This window comes from Coturnix japonica, chromosome 2 (genome assembly GCF_054131305.1).
Source record: "Coturnix japonica strain WE chromosome 2, WE-NBRP24, whole genome shotgun sequence".
Classification (NCBI taxonomy): Eukaryota; Metazoa; Chordata; class Aves; order Galliformes; family Phasianidae; genus Coturnix; species Coturnix japonica.
The window spans coordinates 70743053-70768304 of NC_140664.1; the positions used below are offsets into that span (position 1 = coordinate 70743053).

General features: G+C 41.5%; 1 protein-coding gene across 5 annotated transcripts; it reads right to left on the reverse strand.

Annotated features, from left to right (window-relative positions):
• Positions 1 to 555: 555 nt before the first annotated feature.
• Positions 556 to 23388, reverse strand: RNF182 (ring finger protein 182). Of its 5 annotated transcripts, XM_015854694.3 has the most exons (4): positions 23047 to 23388; positions 16057 to 16183; positions 6074 to 6154; positions 556 to 3717 (listed from the first exon to the last, which is right to left on the reverse strand). In XM_015854694.3, exon 4 carries the CDS (start codon positions 3504 to 3506, stop codon positions 2769 to 2771), a length of 738 nt encoding a protein of 245 aa, XP_015710180.1. In that variant the 5' UTR covers positions 3507 to 3717; positions 6074 to 6154; positions 16057 to 16183; positions 23047 to 23388; the 3' UTR covers positions 556 to 2768. The 5 variants fall into 5 exon arrangements, with proteins under 5 accessions (XP_015710180.1, XP_015710185.1, XP_015710179.1 ...); XM_015854699.3 differs by lacking the exon at positions 16057 to 16183; XM_015854693.3 differs by lacking the exons at positions 16057 to 16183; positions 23047 to 23388 and adding an exon at positions 21829 to 21918.
• Between the last annotated feature and the right edge of the window lie 1864 nt (positions 23389 to 25252).

Sequence of the window (25252 nt, forward strand, 5' to 3'; positions counted from 1 at the left end):
TCAGTGGTGAAGGGTGGTGAAGAATAAAAGCAATAAACTAATAAAAATAATACCTGAAGTTCTTCCAGCCTCAGCCACATGGTGAATATCTCCTCCCGTCTCTTCCACAAATAATTGAGATTCAGACCCCCTGGCAATTCTCAGTGGCCACATTATAAGACATATAGGAATTTTATGAGAACAAAGCTGTAATAATATGCTCTGGCTAAGCAGCAGAGCATCTATACAATCAATGTTTATTTGTACTCGCATTTTCAAGTGGATTAGTATTGCAGCAGAATCTAAAATCAGAGTGTAAATTTAACTGTGTGGCAGTCTTAAAAACCAGTGAAGTCAAACACGGCAGGTGTATTTGTTGGTGCAGCGGAATGTAACTGGTACCATGCAATCCTGCCAAGATGAGGCTCTGTTGTAAAACAGTACAAAATATCTGATGCTGGAGCTAAAATGATCGTCATGAACTGGGAATTTAAAAAAGGAAGAGACAACAGGCAGCATTGGAAACACATTGTGCAGAAGGAAACACAGATACATCACACACTGGCAAGACCTGCATCCTGTATTAGCCAGCCCTTTATTAAAGATATTATATTCAGACAAATTGAACATACCCTAAAACACATAAATCCCTAACACTACAAATACATCTTCTCCCAAAGTTATGAAGTACCATTAAACCACACAGATTTCTATCTTTCTTGCTTTTTTTTTTTTGTTATGATTATTGTTGGAGATTGAAAATTTATGAATTTATAGATGAGTCAAACCTTGCAGTATACGGGGATTGGAGGATACAGCTCTTCTAACTCTATATGCTTTACCACAAACATCAAAACGATTACTTAGGAATAGTCACTTCTAGGAGTTCTGAAAATGTTTGAGTTCTGATTGTTATCCAGTGATTACAGAGAAGTTTGAAACATTTCCTTTAATCATTCAATACAAAGCTCTGCAACTCCACACACTTGAAAACTATAATTTTGCTATGGGTTTTCTTCTTACATATGTGTCTATATATACATACACACACATATATACGCACTATTATAAACTTGAGTGTCAAGAAAAGCGGGACCTTCACATTTCACATTTTTCCTACGATTTCAATAGGAACAAAACCGTAGGTGTTACCTGTACCAGCTACAAAAATTGGACTGATTTGAATTCAGATCCTCTTGATACAACAACAACCACTTAATCTCTCCTTTTCCCCGTCAATGTTTTTCACTCTTACTAAAGTCATTTTGCTCTAAGAACATATTGTTAGGCCATCTACTCAGCCTTCCTGCAACCAACCCTTACACGGCGCCTTGAGGTTACTGGATTTCGCGCCTGATCATCTGCTGCTTCTCATTTTTCACTCTGCTGTGCTTGGGAAAGCCAGGTTGCAGCTGTGGCGTTGACTAGACTTTGTGTTATACACGCAAATAGTAAACATTACTTATTTTTGTACTCTTCCAGTCGCTGAAAATTCAGCCTCAACCACACTACGTACAAGCAAACCTTGTAGGGCCTGATTGTGTTTATGGAACAGTAAATCACCACTAATTCCTCTGAATTCGACATAGTCAAGTTGCACTAATTGCCACAGCTGGGGTGCCATCAACTCATAATGGTGACAGAGGGAGTTCAGAGTATTAAATATTTTGAAGGACAATGCACAAAAAAGAATCCTTCCCAGGGTACTATCACAGTGCTTATTCTGTGGAATCAAACAAAACAAAACAAAACAAAAAAAAAAAACAAACCCAAATCGAAACCCCTCAAAAAAGCAGAAAAAAACCACATATGAATAATAAGAGAATTTTTCTGAAACGTGAAGTAGTCAGTGGTGAAGGCCCATGTCCTAATGGGTAGGCAAAAAGACCTGTTATTACAGCTAAAGTCACATAGGGGAAACTTTCCAGTGCAGCTGAATTTAGGTGTGCGTTTGTTACAACTAAAAGGTTGGAACCATGGTGTGGTGGTGGAAACGCTTGGAGTAAGGGTAAACATTATGGAACACAGCCAGAGAAGTCTGCAGATCTCTGAACTCTCAGAGCAAACTAAGAGTTACACGCACTTATTTAGTGCACCTAGATGAGAACAAACATGGTGAGGTCCCTGGAAGTAATCCACTGCAGGAGATGAAGCTGCAACTACTGGACAAGCAAAGTGGGCTTCTGCATGGGGAAAGTGTTTTGGAGACGTGTTGTTAGCACGAGGAAAAGTTCTTCATGCTGCAGAACACCAAAAATCTGTGACCACTGGGCACTCCAAAAAATATTTTTGCGGTAACAAGAACTGGAAAGAGCAAATGTTAACTTGCCTTATTCTTCTCATTAACTAAGTGATTTCATTTGCTATCAGAAATAACAGATGTCACAGAGCATGAGATTCTCTGCACTAAGAGATGCTTGAAGGTGCCTCTTATACTAACTTCTCCTAGGGCAGATCCTGCAGCCTCAAATTGCAGTATCAAGCCAACATAAAGCAAGGGGCTACTTTTTGAATAACAGCAGCAGACACCAAGTTTGGCAGTTTTCCATGACCTCTTTCCACAACCCAGCCCTTTAAAGTGAACATGGAAATTTTATGTCATTACTTTAAAACAAAGAAAAAGAAAAAGAAAACAATATATAACCAATTTTTTAAAAGAACTGTATAAGGTGGGTCACTGCTTTCACTCAGTGGGATGGACAATAGTAAAAATAAATAAGAATACAAAGACAGGCTAAATCAACTATGCTACACATGTGGCAACGTACCTTATTTCACTGCATTTGTCGTCAAGAAGACATGCAGTCTAGAAATTCATGGCAAACACACTGGCAAAAGCCATAAACCATGAGAATAACAAGGCTCGAGGGAACAAGGCTTACAAAGACAACCCCAAGGGTGACTTTCTTAGATACCAGTAAGTAAATCCCTAAAGGCAAGGAACTAAAGTATAGCAACCCTAGCAACCAAACTAGCACCCGAATTGAGGTCTGGAAGAGCAAAGATGTGCAGTTCCACACTGTCCAGTTGTGGGACACAGTTGCAACAGAGTCAAAACTTGTAGGCCTGTAAAATTCCACCACGGGCGTTGAGTTCAGGGTCTGGGGACTCTCTCTTTGTACTTCCATGATTGTTATAACCAAGCAATTTGAAGAGGTGTGAGAAGGGCTAACCAGAGACGCCAACCTTTTGGGAGTCAGCAGCAGTTCCGTTGGGTTGTCTGGTAGGCACTTCTTTCCCTTTCCCCCACAGGCTAAATTCAGAAGAATGTTATTGTCGTCAGGAAGACTACTAACCTCATCGTCTGGCAGGCATGTTTCAAACCTGCAAAATGGGCAAACAATGACTCCTTGAGGAGAATCGCCAAAGTCTATGATCTTGCAGAGGCATTTGGCACATACTCGGTGACAACACTCCAGCACTTTTGGTTTTCTCTGTCGCAGGTTGTAGCGGTTGTAACAGATCTTGCACTCAAGCTCATCTGAGCTCTGGGGCTCTGCAGACTCCTCTTGTAGTGGACTGCTCATTTTGTCTGATGGTTTGCAGACTTGTGAAAAGAGGAGTTAAGGAAAAGCGACGTCACTCAGGCTTGCTTCAGAAATCTTTACCGATGATCCTGTCAGCCATCTCAAACAGGAGAAGAGGAGATGAAACTGTCAGAAAGCATCAGCAGAAGTCATCCATTTTGAGCTTCTGCTAGGGACTCTGTACTGCACCTCCTCTGAGCCAGGTGCCCATCTGAAAAAGATAATGTGGAATTTCAGTGGAAAACAAATAAGGGAAAGAGTTGTTGCAGGTGAAACGAGGAAGTTCTACTTTTTACAGCCTTATCTTCCTTTCCCAAATATACCTCCATGGTACTTTCTTTTTTACACTTGGCATATGAGACCTATACAGCAGTTACACTGATAAAACTACTTTGTGAGTCACTGTGATTCCCCCCAGCCCATGAAATTCTCAGCAGAAGATGCAAGCTAAGTAGTGACTAATTGATTAGATACAAGTTAACTCTTGGATCCTTGTTTAAGCTTAGTTTCCTAAGGAAATGAGACCAAACCTTTGGTCCTTTTGTCTTTCTTGGAACCTGCTGTCCAATTTCAAACAAATTGACAGAGGTACAACAGTGGTGAAGATAATTAAGTTTCTAAAAAAACATGAACACTGGTGGTTGGGACAGGGGAATGGGAGAGTGATTTATAATAACTGTCACTCTTGCTGCAGAACAGTGGTCAATCAGCACGCAGTCAGATCTGCTCTGAACAAGCCAAGTGCTGCCTGACGTTCAACCAGAAAGAGCAACACAGGAAGAAGGTGGCAATACTCTAAGGCAATGAAGAGGAGGGAGGAGGGGACACCGAAGAGGAGGGAGATTACTGAAAAATGGCAAGTGGGTACATGCACCAAATTCAGAAAATATCAGGATTTATTAATTTTGCCAGTGGAATAACTCATTTTTCTGTTTATTCGAATAGCTGCTAAATGCAGTGCTGATCAGAACTTGTGAAAATGCAGGTCCTTCAGCTTCAACCCTATGTGGGTCAACTTGTCATAGAAGGAAATCAGGTAAATTAAGTAGGATCCACCTTTCCTGAACCAATGCTGACTTCCCTGATCACCTGGGTGTCCTGTATGTGCTGTGTGACGTGTTCAATATAGCCTGCTCCGTGACTTCCCCAGCAATGATGTCAGACTAACTTGACCTGCTATTCCACAAGTCCCCCTTCCTGTGCTTCCTGTATGGACATCACAATTTCCATCCTCCAGTCAAGGGAGATCAACTCAGACAGCCAGAACAGATGGTAAATCATTGAAAGTAGCTTGGAGAATGGGGAAAAAGCATGTCAGTGCTTCACAGCTAAGATTGACGCATATCATCCCATGATCTAAAACTACATTTCATTCATGAGCTGTTCTACAAACTATTTTCATGCATCTTTTGCTGTAGGCACCACAAAAGATAGAGCTACCTTCAGCATACTCTTCTCACAGCCTCTTCAAAATATATTAATTAATCCAAACATTATTGCTTATTATCCTTTTTTCCTTGGCTAAGTTCAGATGTTGCATTTCTCCTTATGTGTTCTGGTGTGATTAGTGCTCACAGCTGCTTCACAGTTAGAAATTCTTTCCTTTGAGAACAAAAACGTGACCACTAATTTGTATTAATATCATCCAGACTTGTTTTTCCCCCTTTTTAACCTTCTCAGAAGGAACATCTGAAAACACAAGAGATCTGTCTTTTTGGCTTTTCTGATTTCTTAGGGAATTTTCTCTTTTTCTTTCCCAATACCCACCACTGCTAGTTCTTTCTATGCTGAAAATCACAGAATCACAGAATGACCCGGGTTGGAAGGGACCTGAAGGATCATGTAGTAACAACCCCCCTGCCTAGCAGGGCCACCAAACATACACATAAAACTGACAAAACTGACACCTTTTTAAGTATTATACACACCATGTGTCCTAAACATCTCTTCAATCACAAACCTAGAAAAATATTGGAAAATTCAAAATTTTAAATAAAGTTTGACTTCAATGAGGAACTGCAATTAGGTATATTAGGATAAATTAAAAGACCCCTGAGATCCTATGATTCTATGAGATGTCTTCTGACCCAAATTATTCCATGATTTTGTGTTTTGGTATCCATAACTCACTTCACGTGGTCTGTATGAGAAACTTTGTTTATCAAACACTCCATAGGTGAAGTGTGCTTATGAGGGACCAGAAACAATTAGATGTAGACTGAGATATCTATGTCAGAGCTCAGTATGCTGGCAGGGCAAAGTAGATGGGAAATTTCTGCTTCTCTTCTCCAGTGAAAGATCATCCTCATCCAGATAACGAATCCAACATTTATTACTTATCTCTAACACTTCTTTTTCTGTGAGTGGAATTTTGGGCTATATGTGAAATATTGGCACATGAATACAGGAGGCCAGTAATTAACTAATTAAGATATCATCACCCAGGTACCTAAACAGCATGACATCTTCAAAGGCTTTCAATAAATTTCTTCTAAATGCAACCCAAGTGTATTTATGGAAGATGAGAAGGAAAAAAAGTAGAGAGAAAATAATACAGAGAAACTTACTTTCCAAGAAATGGAAGTTCTTGCAAAGATTCACTTATAGGGAGCACAGGAAATGTCTATTCTCATCCACAGAGGAAACAACTGGTGGAAGGGAGAGAAACAAAGTCAGTAGAGCAGCAACACAACTGGGAGACCTCACAGTCAATTCTGTTGAAAGCGAGTAGCCCAACTCCTTTGGTTTGGATGGAAATATTCATACACTAAGATTTCTGTTCAGAGAAATATATTGGGTAAATCCCATTTATTAAAGTAACTTCTGTTAGGTAATGCAGAGTTATCTTTACAGATCTGTTGTCGCTTTTAAGCCTCTTCCAGTGTTATATACTATAATGCTCGGAAGCATTATCTCTTCTAGCATCCACATAGTCTCAAATGTTAGCAATTCACTCATGAAAAAAAAAATACAGCAAAGTAGCTAAAGAAAGAAACTGTGCTTTGAAAGTAGGGTTTTAAAAACGTATCAGAATACTTTCCTTCCAACTTCTCATAGAAGTTCTTTGATCACTTCTAGCTTTCCCAAACTGCAGCCACTTCTTCAGCACAGACCAGAAAACAACCATCTCCCGTGAACCACTGCACTGCATTCACATTCCAACAGCTTTGCTGCATTCTGACTCAGCAGGAAATGACCATTGCACTAGATTTATCCAGCTTGTGCTAAGCACAATGCAGAACAAAACAAACCCCAACCCCAACACCGCTTCACTATACTAATCTCACATCTGAATAGAGTACATTCAAAGCACCATCAGCTATCACACGTTCAACCTGCTTCATGCCACATTCCTCCTAACATTGGATGGGTTTTGACAATGAGCATTTCCCTGTCAGCTCTCAGTAACTTTGTAAAAGAGTTACAGGATGTGGCATATTGAGCCATGTTTGGTTCATGGTCGGCTGTATAAAATGCTAAGTAAAATGTTTTTTCATAAAGACACAGTTTTTGATGGGATAAACGACGAGGTAAATTCTAAAAGATCTCCCCTGAATGCTGTGAATAGAATACAAACTCTGCAACATCTACAACAGATAGTTCTGCATTACTGGCAGCTTCATAAGTAACTAATACAAATTACATATATATATGTATGTGTGTGTGTGTGTGTGTGTGTATGTATGTATGTATAGAAGAAGGTATTGTTAAAACATTCACAGTCCTTGCCCAAGCTCTCTCAATCCACTACCATGTTCACTTTGTTCAACACAGTGACATTTGCTACTAGGGCACTTGCTACATCTTTTGCATGTGCACACTCAGTATCACCAGACTCCGTTTCCTCTTACCAATAAAAGTCACAATAATTTTTGTTATTCTAATAACTTGCATTATGTGTCAGATATTAGTGGAAAATGGTGAATTGAATAAAAAGCGAATGCCTTCCTGAAACCACATTATCCTGAATGACTTTCATTCTAGCTAGGGGCTACTATGGTAATGATATGAATCTTAAAACTGACTATGATGTAGACAAAAAATGTTTCATTACTTAGGCTTGTAGACACAACTAAGACCTCTTCCAATATTTCTTTAGAAGGATTTTTTTTTCTCATATATAATTCACAAGCAATTTATATAGCAATACATCGAATGACTTCTTAATGTGACACACAGCTGTGGTTGCACTGTGGCTGTTTTAAAACTAATAAAGGACAAAGGATCTGCTCTTTTAAAAGCTGTCTTAATTTAAAAAGGCTGCTAATTACACTACATCAATAAGCAGAAAGAACTGTATCTAAAGTGGTAGCAAGTTTAATTCTGGAAACACACTTGTTGAACAGAATTACTTCCTTTTAATTGGCTTACTACCTGCTGGCTTAGGCTGCTCCAGCATTTCTTCTTGTACTACTTTCTTACTACCAGTGGCTCCTCCTTTATGAAGGAGGCCAAGAAACTAACTACTCCAGTAAGAATATATATCATGACATAACTCTTGACCTTAAAATCATTAATTTAGAGAAGCGTTGGACATTCTCTTATTTGGTAGTAACAATCTCTCTGGGCAGCCTGTTCCAGCACCTCACCACTCTCTCTGTGAAGAACTTCCCTGACATTCAATCCATACTTTCCCTCCTTGAGCTTAAAACTATTCCCCCTTGTCCTATCGCTGTCTACCCTTGTAAAAAATTGATTCCCTTCCTTTTTATAATCCTCTTTTAAATACTGAAAGGCTGCAATGAGGTCACCCTGCATCATTCCCTTCTCCAGACTGAACAATCCCAGCTCCCACAGCTTGTCTTTGTAGGGGAGGTGTTCCAGCCTCTGATCATCTTTATGGCTCTCCTCTGGACACTGTCCAAAAGCTCCACAGTATGACCTGAATCACAGTGATACAATTCCCTCAAACAATAAAGAAGAAAAACAGTGTTACATTTTAATACTAACCGTAAGCAAATCATAATCTATGATCCCTATCGTCCTAAGAAACTACAGAAGAAAATTTACTGTTAGCAGATTTTGGTGATTTCTGGATGTTGTTATTGTTTATACTGTTGTTGGTTTTACATGAGAAAACTAAATCCACGCATTAAAATAGTTGAATTAATTTGCATCAAGTGACAGACACAACTTTCACTTATTTTTGCTAATAAAGAATACAAAATTCCTCTTAAACAAAGGCAACTTTAAGCATTAGTCTGAAGATATCTTTTTAACTATTGTGGGTGGTACGATACCAACAGAGATCTATAAGTGCTACATTACCAGTCTCAGATCGCTGTGGAGTATTATGCTGCTGAGATTTGCTTAGCTCAGATTCATACCATAAAGGATTTAAACTTCAGGTAAATTTATGTGAATTGCTCTGCTTTTAACATGTGATTTAGCAGTGAAATATCTTTTTTTTTTCTTTCTTTCTTTATTTTTTCTTTTTAAACTTGTTCTGAATGATCAGTGGAAGAGTTTTAGTGTGACAGGATGGAATATTTCAAGCCAAGAGCAGAGTCCTCAGGGACTGAACACCACATGCAATAATAAAACAGAGACTAAACTCTGTAAGGAACAAGTTTGGCTTAACTGAAAAAGAAAAATCCTCCCCTTAGCAATTTCGATGCCTCTTTGAGGGTTAGCTATGCAGAACTAGCCTTCACCGGAACTATGACTTTGGATCAAGCATTTCCAAATGGGAAACATTAAAAACAGCCCTACTTACTATGTATACATCATCCTATCCTACACTGATCCTAAAGTACAAAGGAATGTGCTGAGGATAAGATGAAACATAGAATCATATAATCACAAGGTTGGAAAGGACCTACAAGATCATCTAGTCCAACTGTCCTCCCATCATATATGCATGATACTCTGCATATTTCTGTAGGCACCATGGTCACCAGCAGTTGACCTGGCTAGCTTTGTGGCAGATATGAAGTTACCTTTGCCTTGAGCAGACCTACAACACTTGGATATCACTTGTAACTATAACAGTTGAAATTTGCAACTGCCACTCAATCAAAGTGTTTCAGCAGTGCCCATTAAACACGTTTAAAATACAAAAATCCAGGAAAGAAAAATATTGCTGCAAACATTTAGTAAGTAATCCAGAAATATTCAGTAAGATACCTTGTCTACTAAACAAAATAGGAAGAAAATAAAAGGAAATTCTAAAGGTTTAAGAAGCGAAAATAAAAAAGTCCACAGTCACTACATTTGGCTGTTTTAGAGTAAATTAACGACTAAGACCAGATCTTGGTATTGTCTTAACTGGATGTGATGAATGGGATTTTTAGTTTAAGACAAAACTAGAAAATAGGAGACAAACTGTGGATTTCACTTAACATAATAAAAATCCCATCATCCCATCTGCGTCACCAAAGTAACTTTTCAGGCAGTATTCCCAAGGATATCGGTTTATCTGGTACTATAGCACAAATGAGCAGCTTGGCTGAAGCTTATGGAATAAAGCAGGATATGAAAAACATACCTTTTCTTAGTAGACGGCAAGAAATTTTGGTAGGAAAGAAAGATTATCAAGAGCATCTTAAAGCACCAGTTGTCTTAAATTACAATATTATTCTAAGACAATCGTAATAATGAAGCTCTTCTGCTCTTCTTTTACATAAGCCAGTAAACAAGAGGCTTCCAAATGCTCCACTGTATAAATTCTGTTTTCCAATAACAGAGTGGTGGATGTATTTTGTAATGGCATGTACACCAACACTTTAAAATGCAGCACAGAGTTCATATAACTGAGCCAGGTCTGTTACTAGAAGCAACCAAGGTGTAACAATATGATTCTGCACAAGCCAAGTTAACTCGGTGTGTCAGACATTCAGCCTGACTTAGGCACCATTACCCAGGTCACTGGAACTTGTTAATACACTAACATCCATCTACAGCCTGATCTAGATGTAGATGTTCCTGTTAATTACAGGGGAGCTGGAACTGAAAGAGCTTTAGGGGTCCCTTCCAACTCAAATCACTCTGATTCTGTGAATTCGAACAGAAGTTTCTGGAACATGTTAGTTGAGAATGCTAACACAGTCCTATCTCTAAACAGCACCAAACTTCCACATACACATCTTAAGAGACTGATTGCTGAGGAGAGAGCTACTGTCTTGCTTTAAATGAGGTTCACGTATTTTGAGTTATCTGCATGCAAATATGTCTTTTTTAAATAGTTGCGTTATTAAATCTTGTAATCTGCTGTGGTTCATAATATCTAAATCCAGGCAGGGAACATCATCAGTAAAGAACTGTGACATCATCTAGTAATTTATAAAAACCACGGGCCACTGTTCCCTACCTAAGAAGATAAACCTCTTTTAATACACTGGGATGTGCAAAAAGAAAAAGGAACAGACAAGATCTCAGTGCCGGTGTTTATGAATACACAAATTGTGGCAGCCCACTGGCAGGATATCAAGTCTGAAGGACTTACTGATCAAACATTATGTAAGTATTTGATACACTCACAGCAGACATGGTATCATGTCCGAATGAAACATTATTCTCAGATGCATTTTGTATTATAGCTAGAGGCTACTACAGTAATGGAAACACTAGAGCATTACACTGTTGGTTCTTGAGAGATCCTACTCACCAGCAATAGCAGCCCTTAGCCATTTCACTTATTTTTAACTCATAAAGGAAAACTAAGTACTATGTCTTATAGTTGGCTTCAAAGATCAGAAGACATCTTTCAATGACACCTTAGTAACAATATCATTAAGCATAACCTGTGAATGGAACTAATCAGGAACGTCAAAGTAGATCTCGACTATCCCAGCACACTGCAATAAATCTTACTTTTGCTTATACCATTATAAAATCGCAGGATTCGTTTCCATTGAATTACTGACTTTGTGCTAGTGTAACACTGCACAAAACACAGTTTGCAAGATCAGTATCTCATATTCTTGTACTCTTTAGAGAAGGGAATCTTAAATCAGAGAAAGGAGACAGCAGGGGTACGATGAATCTGGAAGTTTTATGGACAGAGTGGACAGAGGGAGGTAAATGTAATTGAAAACATGCTACAGGAAGTTTCCAAATTGACACACTGAGGAGAAGGAAGCCCATGTGTAGAGAGGAGGCTTGAATGTAATAAAATAAAGTTTGAGTTGATGCACAAGGTGAATTTGTGGGGAGTTTTAAAGATGCAGAATGACAGGGTTTAGGAAGATGGCCAAACAAGATAGAAGGACTAGTCTAGGTATGTGGAAGGGGGCAGTAAAAGTGTCAAGTCAGCTAGGAAAGAGAAGGTTATAGGTTCTGCGCCACCAGTTAAAGAAATCTAAGTAAGATGATATTAAGTTACAGGCAGCAGAGGTGGGAAATGATGAAAACTGTGTGTCATACAAACATACAAAAGTAAGTGTGTTATACAAATATGAGTAATTGGAAAATTCGGTACTAACCTGAACATGAAAATAAAGGATGAAATGATACGGTTTCTGTTGCTTGCCATGCTGATAAGAATGAATGTAATTAAACACCAACTGAATGAAAGAGCAGGAAAGGACGCAGGAATCAAACTTAGAACTCACTTACACACTGGAAATATGACTTTAAACAAACAAACTACAGTGAAGAATAACAAAAGTAACTAAAGTAAAATTTAGAAGAAAGCCATTTATACTTTGTTGTGTGACTAAATTCTCTCACTACCCAGATCAATCATGTAATAGTAGATATTAAAGAAGAAAAACAAAAACCAAAAGAACAAACCAAGAGGGACCAGGGTAGGGAGGGGAACAGTGATGCAGGAAAGAGACACATTTACAGCATTTACTCCCTGAGTTGTCAGAACAACATGACAAACGACTTGCTTCTCTTCACAGCAAATACTATTAAGGATAAAGACAGAGCAAGGAGTGGATGATGGGTTTCACAGCAGGTCTTTTAGTGTTGGTAGTGAAACTGTATTTTCTCAGACAACATGCAAACTAACAAGAGCGACGCTTGGTCTGCAATTGTGCTGACAGAAACACGCATGATTCTGAGTAACCTTTACGCCTTTATATACAACAGCATTACTGTAGAGATCAACGGGAGCCTCAGCCTCATAGTCAGCTCCACACAACAAAGAGCATGATGAGATAAAGTCTGCAAACTGGGTTAGTTCAGTCTGGGCACTAAATACATACTTGTTGAAGATACTACATCATCTTTGTGACTGATCATTGTCTGAGATGACTTTTCAGACTCAGCTCCCTACCCTTCAGAGGTTTACAGATTTCTGATCAAAAAGACCCACCGAAGAGAATTTTTTCAAGTCTAAGATTACTATCATAGAATTATAGAATATCCCAAGTTGGAATGGATCCATAAGGATCATCGAGTCCAACTCCTGGCTCCACATAATACCAATAATAATAACTATAGACAGTTTGCCCAGTTTTCAGCAATAGAGATGCAGTCCTTGAACTGACATGGTGAAGCATGGATACCTGCTATCCAGTCCTCATCCTAACCCCCAGGAACCATGTGCTGCCACTGGATGTGCCTTTTATTGACCTTAGGAACTAACAGAGTCCCGGTCACATCTCTGCAAGTCATCAGAATTTACCTACTGACCTCTCTCTCTTGATGCTGGTGTCTGGAAAAACCTCACCCACTCAGATGTGAGCTGTATCCGTATGACCTGCTAATCTGCGAGCCATCAACAGCTATTCTTACAGTTTCCGCTGTTTGTCCAGTGCTTCCACACTCAGTTCATATCAATCAAGTTCCCCATTGCAATTCTTGACAGGAATCAGTTGTGAAGGTGTACTTGCCCACTTTAATTTTTAAAGTCTCCAGAGATAAGGTCCACAACCTCACCCGCAACCTTGCTGGATGCATTTCAAAGCCTGACTCACAGAGAAGAACTCATATCCCCCTTGGCTCTTTCAGTGATCTTAGGGCAGATACAAGACAACCTCTCACACCCACACAGCCAGTCTTCCTCACACAAAGCAAACACGATGATGAGAAAGGTCTTAACAGTCATTCAAGGCTGCAAGAGAGTAAGGTGAACAGAGCATATGAGAAGTTGGACGGGCATTGACATCCCACAGCTGGTACAGATCACAGCGCTGCTCTGGAGAAATAAAGCTGTTCTATTATTATATGTTGAGGTATAGCTGAGATAGCTATTTTCTCATTAAAAATGAGCACCATCTCCTCATAAAGAAAATTGCATCAGGTTGAATATTGTTGCTAATGGCTATTGTTCAAGCGGTATAGAACACAGTGCTTTTGAAAATGCCAAAGTAAAGTAACTCAATATATTTCTTTAAACATTACCTTGACAAATAAATGCTTCCATCTTGAAGAAGTACACACATACAATAATATTTAGCTAGAGAATTTTATCTGACATCTTATGGAAAATACTCAATCATAGTTGTGCACTACTACTCTTTTAGAGCACTGACTGAGAAGGAAAGCTCAAACACACACACAAACATAGACACCCCCCCACACACACACTTTAGGCAGAGGACATTTAAATAGATGCCTCTACTTAAATGCTGATTCAAGACTGAAGGAAAGATAAGATTTAACAGAATTATCAGGGAATTACTTAAATAAAAGAGAAGCTTGATATAAATAATTTAAAGCTGGAACAAAATGTCATTATCACAATGTCTCATGTTAATTATGATGTTTGCTCTTTCTGGCCTGTCAGAGGGATGAAGAATATGAACAATAATGATTGCTCAAGGAGACAGTCACCATTAAGCTAACTCAGCCAGTCTAGGCAGGGGATCAAAGATGCCTCTGTGCTCTGCTCCTCAGCAACAGTCCTTTTAGGCTCAAAGATTAAATAAAAGGAACTCTAACGCTGGCCTGAGCGGCTCAAATCTACCTACCATATCCCAGAGCCTAAACACCAGCTGCAGGAATGCAACCATCACAACTTAAAACCCAGTCTTCCTGGGGCACATAGCACTGCAGAGCAGCATTACACTACTGCAGTTCCCGTCCCTTCAAGGTTCAGTATCCCACAGGCCATCTCTGGTGTACCATTCTTCATCCTCGTGAAGGAAAAGCTGGGCAGAAACAGGCAGCTCTGCAGACATCTGGAGCTGCTGGCAGAAAACACGCTCTGTCAGTGCAGAAACCAAAGGATTCAGCTGAACAGGCCCCCAGTCTCTGCCCATTTCCTATCAACACAGTTCCCTATGGAGTCCCTGAAGGGACAAATGGTCTAACTGGAGTCTTTCTTTTGCAAGAGATACACCACTGGGTTTGTTCAGGGCAGCTGCTCAGTATTTGCGCAACAGTCTCAGTGGCCTTGTATGTCACCATGGACAAATGACATCACTTCTGGAGCAGGCTTTGCAGGAACTGTGCCACCACTCAGCGCTACGAATGCTGATGAAATTGCTCTCCTAAGACACGTTTCTTCTCTCAGAACAGTATGATCTTGCAGTCTTTGGATTCACTTTGAATTTTTTCCTTCAGTCTTCCAGGATTTGCCTACTATGTGAAAGCTCCACACTCCTTCAGTGTTTGTCTACAAAATTTGTTAACAAAGACACAAAACTTCCTCTGAAAGACAAGTGCAGCAAAGCAATAAAGAAAGAGGTGGGAAATACACAGCATATTTGGATTACTGCCTGTTATAAGGCACTAGTTCATGGTAAGTGGGTAGACTCTTCTGTTCCGAAACTCTGCACAGCACCATGTCCAAAGCTGCCCATCAATGACCATATTGCATAAGGTTGTTTGCCTGTTGCTTAAGGCAGAGAAGCAACAGATGACAGGGATGGGCCATTTGTACAGAAATTTATAGCACCGTACATATGCAATTTCAACAAGTCTATCTCTGATCTCAGTTGACACCATTGCCTGACAAATATAAACATATGTGTATTTGAACCATTTAATACTAAAGCTCTCTTGAGAGGGCAGCATGTATGAAGGTATGGACATGCTTAGACTAGAACTACACACAGATTACATTGCCTTCTCAAGAGCCCCATGGAACTTCATATACACACACAGTGAGCCAAGCATAATCATACTAACTTTATTAAAGCTGAAAAACAAATTACCAGACTTGCTCTACTGACAGTTCTTTTTATGAATGCTCTTGCATTACTGAAATGCTTTAACTTGCCTGTCAGGGTGGCAGAGACATGTAAAGCAGTAACACAGGAGTTTCATTTATTTTTAAAAGAAAGATGACAAAAAAATTCATTGGAAACCTGTTCGTCTGGAAATTTTGTGGGATCCAACGATAACCAGTATCATTGTTTTGCTTTTACAACACCTGTATGCCTTTAACTTTCCACTCTTTGCCACTCTTTCTAAGTCTTGTAAGAGCTGCTTCCCTATCTTCTCGCTCAGCAAAGTATTCTTCAGATTCTCGAGCATGTGTACAAATATGCACATGCTTAAGTTTCACTGAAATGACAGAATTACATATGCTTAAGTATGATTTTACTGTCTCAAGAACATGCTTTGTATTTTAGGATAGAAATGTACTAGGAAAATATAGCATATTAGGTAGAGATTCTCAAGAACACATTTTGGTGAGCTTCCTGGGACTTACCTGCCAGCTGCCAAGCTGGCTCACATATCTGGCCTCTATCTGTTTATCCATCCATCACCACGTTGTCTGAATGACTGATAATGAAAACAGATGATTCATCGCTGGTATATTCTCCGTTCTCTCTGTCCTTTGGGAGACAAGGTAGCTCATGATGAAGGTGTTATGATTTCAGGCTAAGAGAAACCCACAGCATAAAGGGAGAAGTTTTTGTCTTACTGGATTGACGTTCATTCCTTTTAAAAGGCAGAGATGGCCAGAAATTAAGTTTTTCATCGTTAGTTGATCTTTAAGTGAGCAGGCACCTATGCTTATCTTCTCAAGTGTGAAATACTGTCTGATGGACAATGAAGTACACAACCTGCACAGCTGGAAGATGCTCTCTCTTTATGTCTTTTTAGATGGTCTCTTTCAGTAATGCATGGGGACAGGACTAGGGGTAATGGGATGAAAGTACAGCATAGGAAGTTCTGCATGAATGTGCGCAAGAACTTCTTTACAGTGAGGGTGACGGAGCACTGGAACAGGCTGCACAGGGAGGTGGTGGAGTCTCCTTCTCTGGAGATATTCAAGACCCGCCTGGACGCCTACCTGTGTGACGTGGTGTAGGGAGCCTGCTTTGGCAGTGGGGCTGGACTTGATGATCTCTAGAGGTCCCTTCCAAACCCTACAATTCTGTGATATGTTCTTACTAGTTAGACATATTTCCCTTCCATTTACTTAAAAATACTGTTCAAAGTGTCACTGTTAACGCACAAACGTCAAAGAGTTAAAACACCTACAGGAAAGATGGGACAACTTCAGGTCTGCCACGAAAGGAACTGGAGAGTTACATCAGAATATTGAAAAACAGAGAGAGTTTCCATCTAACTTTATAATAACTTTGCTCATTGCCGCACCTGAGTACAACCAGATACAAAGTCTGGAATTATCAAACCAGTCCTTGAGAGAGGGGGACTGTCTACTGGAAAGCAAATAATCCACAAGCATACAGAAATGACTGGATATGAGAGCTTAGCCACATGGATGGGTGAGGATGGAAAAAGCAGCTATTTTCCTCTAGATACAGTACCATTCGTACTTCTGTGAGGGTTAGACTACAGCACTTTGCACAGTTCTGATGTTCACACACTTGAAAGGACACAGAACGATTTGGACAGAAACAGTGAGATCACTCAAAATTATTCAGGAGCTGAAAAGAATTCCTTCCAGTGAAGGTCTTAAAGAGCTCAATCTGTTTAACTCACGAGCCAATGAGAGAAACTTGATTACAGGAATATAGCATCAGGTACAAAAGCATTCTTTGATTTAGAGGACACAATAAAATGGCTATAATGTACTGAAGGCAAAATCAAGTCCTAGTGAGTTACAAAACATCAGCTTTCTATTGAGTATACGCAGTACAATACAGTTTTAGTCATACGATCACAAAGTATTTTCTTCTCCAAGAAGCCTCACTGAGTGTGCAGGATAGCTGGTGGTTATTTGGTGGATGTTTTTATTCCTCGCTTAATCCATGGCCCCATGACTCATTGTATGCCATTTAAAACTAGCACCAAACACAGCTCTGCTTCTTTCAGCACTGACTTTTATTGGGCTGTCACTTTAACAGCGTATGAATGTAATTCAAAGAGCTGAAAAAGATACAGGAAGATAAAAGCCCTCATAATATGTGTGTTATACAACACTTCACCTGGACAAAGGGTGATCCAAACACCACCCAAAATTTCTTAAGTTGTTCATAAACTTCTAATTAACCGAGCTAAGTATTTTCATCAGTGGTAGAAGCACTTATGAACCTTTTTCGTGCTGTTTTCAGAGTTACTTTAGGAACTGCTGTAAGAGTGAAAGGCCAGAATCAGCTCTACCTTTGAGTGGGTTTATTTCTGCTACAGAACAACCTTGTGCAGATATTTCAGATCTGCCATAACATGCCAGAAACTAAATGGCTTCTTCAGGTTTCTGGTAAACTCTTCCTTTATCAATACCTGCAGTGTATTTGCTGCAGCGTTTATCCATACGTGCAACTGTTCTACACCGCAGAAGCTCCAAGGTCAGATGCTTTTTCAAGCAGACTCTGATCAGGTCACTGCTTGTGAGTCACCAAGGATGGAATGTTTCCTTTCTGCTCACAGGAGCACATCTGCTGCTGTGATTTACAGATTGGCTACCCATTTATCATCTGCAATGGGATTTTTGTCTCTGCTGTGAACTGCCTGCCAAGATGAGTTCCTCTGCCTGGAGCACCACTGTCCTTGTGCTAAGATAGAATATTTGGGGTTTCCTGATCAACCTTTTGCTACAGATGTTCCTTGAAGCCTTACAATAAGTGGCATAAACAAAACAGACAGAAACGATAAGCCTTCACCCCATAATTTGGCCATGTACAGGGAGGAACTAGAGCACATATCCTCACACACAAGGGTTTTCCTGGCCAGAGCTCCACTAGCACATCCTAGATCCAGCTCCATCTCAGCCTGACTCTGAGCACTCCCAGAGAACTCTGAGTTTATATGAGTCCACAGATACATCTTCATCATCGGCTGCGCATCAAACCCTACCTTGCTCCTCACTGCAGCATTTCCCCACAGCTGTTCTTAAGCCCAGACTGACACACCCCTTTCTTTCTTCCAGGCTGACACTTCTCTAAACAACCCAAGCAGTTCCCGATGGGGGCAAGAAGCTGGGAGATCCATGCTTCCATGTCCAAGATCCATGATCTTCCAGACCCTGCTTCTGAACATGGCAGCACCAGGGTCAGCAATCTTTATAGACACCGTGATCTTAACAACACATACCTACAGAACAGTTATGAACCTGGGACTTTCAGAGAGCTACACTCTATTCTATCACTATTCAATTGAAGCCTTCACTGAGCACTGACACGGGTCTTGGCCAGGGAGTTAAGAAAGATTCAGTTCCCTTTGGTAATTCACCAAAGTTAAACCCTCACATGAACATTTATTCACTCACAGCAAATTAATCTAGTTAAGCCCCACCCAACCTGAAAAGTTGGATTCATCTGTCTGTAGTGAGAAAAGATACAATAGGAAAAGTTAAGCCTAATTGCAGCATTTATTGTGCCTGGACTGCTGCCATGTGTCATATCTGCAATAAAACCAAGCTGAGTGAAACCACAGAAAATTGGGGTTTAAAAAATTGCAGAGCTGTAGAAGGTTAAAAGCTGCACATTTTTGACCAGGAAAAAAAATTCTTATACTTCTTAATGTGTCTTTCAAATGAATTTGAAAGCTCAGGTATATTACCAGGAGGCCTGAGCTCTTCGTAGCTTACTACAGCACTATCAAACTTGTGTTTTCTTTCTATTGGAAAGTCACAACTATTGAACATTACACTATCCTAAGGTACAACATCTGCCTGTATTACATTACTGTCAGAACAGTAGTTTATATTGGATATAAGCGCTTCAGCACACGGTGCTTGCGAAGGCCACAGGAGAATTTCCTGAGCTTTGCTCTCTGAGGATGTCTGGAACTCCTTAGCAACCTTGCTAACAGACTGAAACTGCAGCCTCGAGGTAGCAGGTGGTGTCTCTGTATACCTGAAATAGCTGCAGCAAGCACACAGACATCTCCAGCAAATCATTTAGTACAGAGTCATCAAACCTAGCACACAGACAAAGACTGAACTGAGACTGATGGATGCAGGAGAAACAGTTGTGAATGTGGACTCCTGCAGTTGCCTTGTATCACTGTACAGATCACACAGCTTTAGGGGGTGTTTTCATGACAGTTTGATAATAGCTTCCTGTAAGCCTGCTTGGGATGTAGGGGCATCAGGAAGGTATGAAATAACAGTGTGAGAGACAGCCATCTAAGTGCTTGAAGTGCTCAGCCCATTAGAAGCCCTTATACATGTCAGTCTATGCAACAGGACATACTATCTACAGCAAGCTGCCTTGTGCCTTCCTGGCACTGCCTCAGCTACAACACTCTTTTTTCCCCCTTCCACTGATAAACTTCATCGAGTAGAGTTTGCAGTTGTTCTACATGAAACAATTTCAGGACTGAAATGTCACCTAGCTGCATAACCACAAGCATTTTGCCCATCCCTTTAGCTTCTAAGGCAGCACTGTATTGAGTTCTGGTGTTTCACTCATTCTCTGCCATGCAGCTAAGGGGAATATAGGTCCCTGGGTCTTTATTACAAACTGCTGACCTTTTATTCTTTGCTATGTGCATTCAATTTCAGATGACCATGGGTAAGGTCTGGAAATGTTAAGTTTTCTACCATGCTAAACTAATAGGAGGTCTCCATTTTTACACATTTAACAAACTCGAGAGCTAGCTTTTCAATGCTGCATGAAAAACAGAGGTCATTCAGAAGGTTATAACTTTCTTGAACAAAATAACTGTTGTGACACTTCCACAAGGAACAAAGGACAAAACCCAATAAACACTGGGCAAATCATTGCAAGCCATATAAACAAGGAATTCTGAATAAGTAATCTTCCCTCTCCAAAGAAGATCTGAATTCTCCATATGAAATTTAAACAGGAGATTCCACAGCAAACAGATGGAGTTGAAACATTTAACCTTGATTAACCCTCATTTAAAACTTAAATTCCGTGACACATTACTTGCAAGAAGAAAACACCTCAATTTTACATGCTACTTATGCTCACAATTGCTTAAGAGCTGCACTGCTCCCCTTTCCACCCAATGACATATTTCCACCTCGTTTACTGAAACACTATCAGTAACCCCACCTTTCATTTAACAGCCACTATCTTCACACATCTCTCCAACTTCCTCAGGTCAATACTTAGCTCTGGGGTTCCAATAGCCCGATATCGCTCTATGTACCGTGTTTTAAATCTCAGTCTCTCCACTATCTAAGTTATATGGTACTAAACATCTCCACTCTTGTCCTCCCACCAGTAACCACGATAGCCACGCTCACAAACCATTCCTCATTTTTTGCTCGCTCACACCTCATAAGATCCACATTGTAGGGCTCTGTGGCCCTCCCAGCACCTCATCTCCTCGGTCACTCTACCACGACCAAGGTCTGCTCCCCAGTACCTTCCCACAAGAGGTCAGCCATGCTGGTATCACAGGGAAGTTGCTCTGGACTTCCAACTTTGCTGAGGTGTCCATGCTACAGAGGCCACTGCACCCTTCTGGGCACTGCCAGCACTGCTCGCCGCCTTCCTGCTGATGGAGGGCCTCGTGCTGAGGCTATAGGAACTCTGCTAGTCCCTGCTTTCCCAAGGGAAGGCGTTTTATCACCCCTAACATCTCACTCCAGTCTGGATCTGGATTTGAAAGCAACGAACTCACCTCGCCTACAGCCTTTTGGCACACTTATTAAAAACAAGCAGCGATTTCCCCATTATTTCCTCAATATCAACGCTCTAGTGTTTATTTCCCTTCAGACAACAACGCATTTAAAAAACTATCACCCCGCTCAGCGTTACTTTACCGAGATGAGCAGATTAAACTTCGTAACCCCACGACTCCCAGACAGGGCACGGCGTATTTCAACAGGAGCGGTACAACAGCACCGGGCGGCCCCAGCGGGCGGGCGGGTAGCGCTGCCCCGGTGTAGCCCACCGGTTGCAGAGCCCGGTCCGCCATACCGTTTCCCAGTGAGCCTATCCCCACACAGCGAGCCGACCCCGAGCAGCACCTCGTTCGGCTGTGCCACCTTCGTGCCCCTCAGACCCCGTCTCCCTTCTCCCTTCTCTCAGCCGCCCAGTGTAGCCCAGCCCAGCCCATCCCCATCGCGCGGCGGCTCCCGGCTGTCCCGTACCTGACTGGGCGCAACCGGCCGGTGCCCTGGGGAGTGGGAGCCGCTTTCCCCGCCTGCCCGGCACGGCCGCGGGCAGCCGGCTTTGTTACTACTCGGAGGATCGGCGCCGTCGCTATAGAAACTGGCTGCGCCTCGGAGCGGCGGCGGCGAGTGACGGGCGGGGGTGCGGGGTGAGGCGGGGAGGGAGCCGTTCATTCAGGAATATCCCGGCCTCCCCCGCCGCCGCCGTTCTGCAGCCGGCCCCCCGGCGCCGCCCTCTCGGCCCGGCCTCACCTCAGCTTGCTCCGCCGCCCCTCTCCCCCGCCGCCCGACCCTCGGGAGGATGCTTTCCCCACCCTCTCGGCCGCCCCAGGGCAGCGAGGACGCCGGGTGGCGGGTGCCCGCTCCGCGAAATGGCGGCAGTTAACCTGGGCTCCTGCCCCGTTCGGTCTGGAGCCTCTCGAACTTCTTTGGGTTTCATCTTGTAAATGTGATTTAGGTCTGTGGCCGTTGGTGAGGAGCTGCTCTCGGGCCGGAGCTTGCTGCTGGGACCCTTGAGATGAGCTCCCTGAAGCGCCAATCGAGAGGGCAGAGGGGTTTTTGTTCCTTCTGCAGGGCCTGAGGGTCGAGGAGTCATAGAATCGTTTGAGTTGAAAGGGACATTTAAAGGCCATCCAATCCAACTCCTCTGCGATGAACAGGGACACCTACAGCTAGATCGGGTTGCTCAGAGCCTGCTCCAGCCTGACCTTGAATGTCTCCAGGGACTGAGCATCCATCACATCTCTGGGCAACCTGTTCCAGTGCCTCACCACCCCTAGTGCAAAAACTTTTCCCTTATATCCGGTCTATATCTCCCCTCTTTTAGTTTGAAAGCATTTCCCCTTGTTCAGCAACAAAGAACAGGGCCTGCTATTCTGGGCGCTGCAAGCAGCTGGCAGGAAGGGAAATACAGGTGGTAGAAAGGGTGATGGTGAATGAGAGAACGGAGGGATAGGACAGCAGTGAAGCAGGTTGAAGCAGATAATGTTCACTTACCTAGCCATCAGTGCCTGGAAAAGACAAGGTTGGCAGCATCTGTGGCTGCCCTTCTGGCAGAGATCTTATGTTTCCCCCACAGCCAAGTGGATGGGAAGTGCCATCAGTCTGTGACACTTTGAGTATCAGTGTCTCTTGTATTACCCTGAGGATGGCATGCTTTCCCACAGCAGCAGCCAACTGCATGTCACAGGCACTCACCTGCACCTCCTTCTTCCTGCTTTGCATGACAGGCAAAAGCTGAGTCAGTTCTTCTTCCTTCAGTCTTCTTTCTTTCTTCATCCACTAAGGGCTAAGTGGCATCAGTCTGGTGAATCTATTTTAATGTACTTTCTCTCCCTGAAACATTCTTATTCCCTCAATAATAGTAAAGTAGTTACAACATCACTCAAAGTGCGAGACGAGTGTCTTTCTTTTCCCTGGTTTGTATAAAATTGGTCTCTCAAGTTTGCCAAACAGAAGAAACCCAACAAACAAGACGCAGCTTAGAGGCTGCATTTTCCATCTCAGCTCCTGCTTCTGCTAAGCTACAGGGGATGACTATTAAGTATCAGCACTGCAAGTCACTGTGAGCTGATGAATCTGTGCCAAGAACTGCTGGCACACTGCAGAAAATACTCTTTAGGAAGAGTTTGCCAAAGACAAGAAAGGCTGCCCCCCAGGAACTCTTCACAAAGCAGTGCAGCTCACAGCAGAACTGCTGGCAGATCCTATCGCAGCCAAACACAATGACAGCGCAAGGGAGGGAGGTGGAAGGTTGGACCTGTAAAGGCAGGCCGCCGTGTATTTATCTGTCTTATTTGCAGGCTAAATACTAATTCTTGGGTTAAAAAAATGTGAGTCCAGACAGAGCCAAGCAAAGTTAAATGGAATATTTTACCTTAGCAAATTCACTTGCTCTGAGGTGGAAGGAGTAGTATTAGAGAAGTGAATGATCTGCCACATGCCAGCTTCTGTAGCAGAAGAGACATTCTTCTCCTGTTTCCCATATATAAAAGAAAATATTCATGTTTTCAATCACATGGAGGAACAGTATTGTTATTTAATCTTGTTCTTCAAAAAGCCTTGAAGCTGGAAAGGAACCAATGTTCCAAAACCTTTTGGAAAAGAAAGTGTGCTAGTTAACTCAATGCGTTTTGAGAAGTGTTTGGTGATAGTAATAGACAGGCACAATCAGGTGCATCTTAGTATTGTGCAGATGTAGATTACTTTTCATATCAAGGTCATGATGATATTTTGCTGAAAGAGATCAGGTGTTTCTATAGATGGGTATCTTCTGTATCTTGAGGACAAATCCTTTGCCAGTTTACCATTCTAGTTCTTGTTGGTTTGGGGTTATGTTTGTTTTTAAACTCTGCTTGAAATGTATCTAGTTTTACCTGGCTTAATGTCATTTAACACCTAGATGTTCAAATACATTTAAAAGTAGGACACTAACTGCAAATAGGCCAGTCTGATACTGAGACTGAGACTGGCATTTCTATAGACACTGTGGGGGTAATGAAGCATAAAAAATAGTAAATTCTTGCATTTCAGTAGTTAATCACTATTGTATTCCCATGGTGCATCGCATTTTGTAACATGTTAACACTAAGCTATCCCTGTGTTTTGACATTCTGTTCCCATTTCTTTCAGTCTGGGAGACTCAAATCAGCATCTGGAATGCATACTTCCTTGGGAGAGGGTGAGGAAAAAAAAGGACATTTGAAAAAACTAAGAAGCATGCTGATATGACGATTGCCAGCTTCTGACTCAGCAGTGACATGAGCATCTTTCTCAGTGTGGAGGATTTTATCCAGTAACACAATGTACCGAGGGAATTCATCGTGGAACACTGAACAAGTATTAACATTCACATGGAGCAGAAGAACAGCTTTTGATATTGTCCTCTCTCTCTTGCCACTTGTACTTACGCCATTTGTTCATCCCATCAAACACTCCAGGCTGGATGTGGCTCTGGACAGCCTGGTCTGGTGGTTGGTGACCCTGCATGTAGCAGGGGGGTTGAAACTAGGTGATCATTGTGGTTCTTTTCAGCCCAGGACATTCTATGATTCATTCTATGATATGAAACACTCATTTAATTGGACTGTTTGTTCCCTGTAAACAGAGCAAAGTATCCTTAGCACACCACTCAAACATTAAAGATTCTTCAGTCAAAATGAAATATATACTTAGGACAAAACAAACAAATAAAAGAGGGGGAGAGGTAAGATGTAGTAAAATTGAAACAACAGTATTTAATGTTAATATTAATTATCATTACTAGTATTATTATTAGGATTGTAGTGCAGCCTAGAGGGTCCACCAGTGCCAGGCACTGTATTCCTACAGAACAAAGATGAAGATAATTTCTGCCCCAAGGAGTTTACATTAGAATTAAGTGTTTTTCCTGAGGGCCCAGAAT

What these genes read in the sequence shown, in the direction of transcription:
- RNF182 (XM_015854699.3), bottom strand. Translation starts at nt 3,506, where the DNA reads ATGAGCAGTCCACTACAAGAGGAGTCTGCAGAGCCCCAGAGCTCAGAT.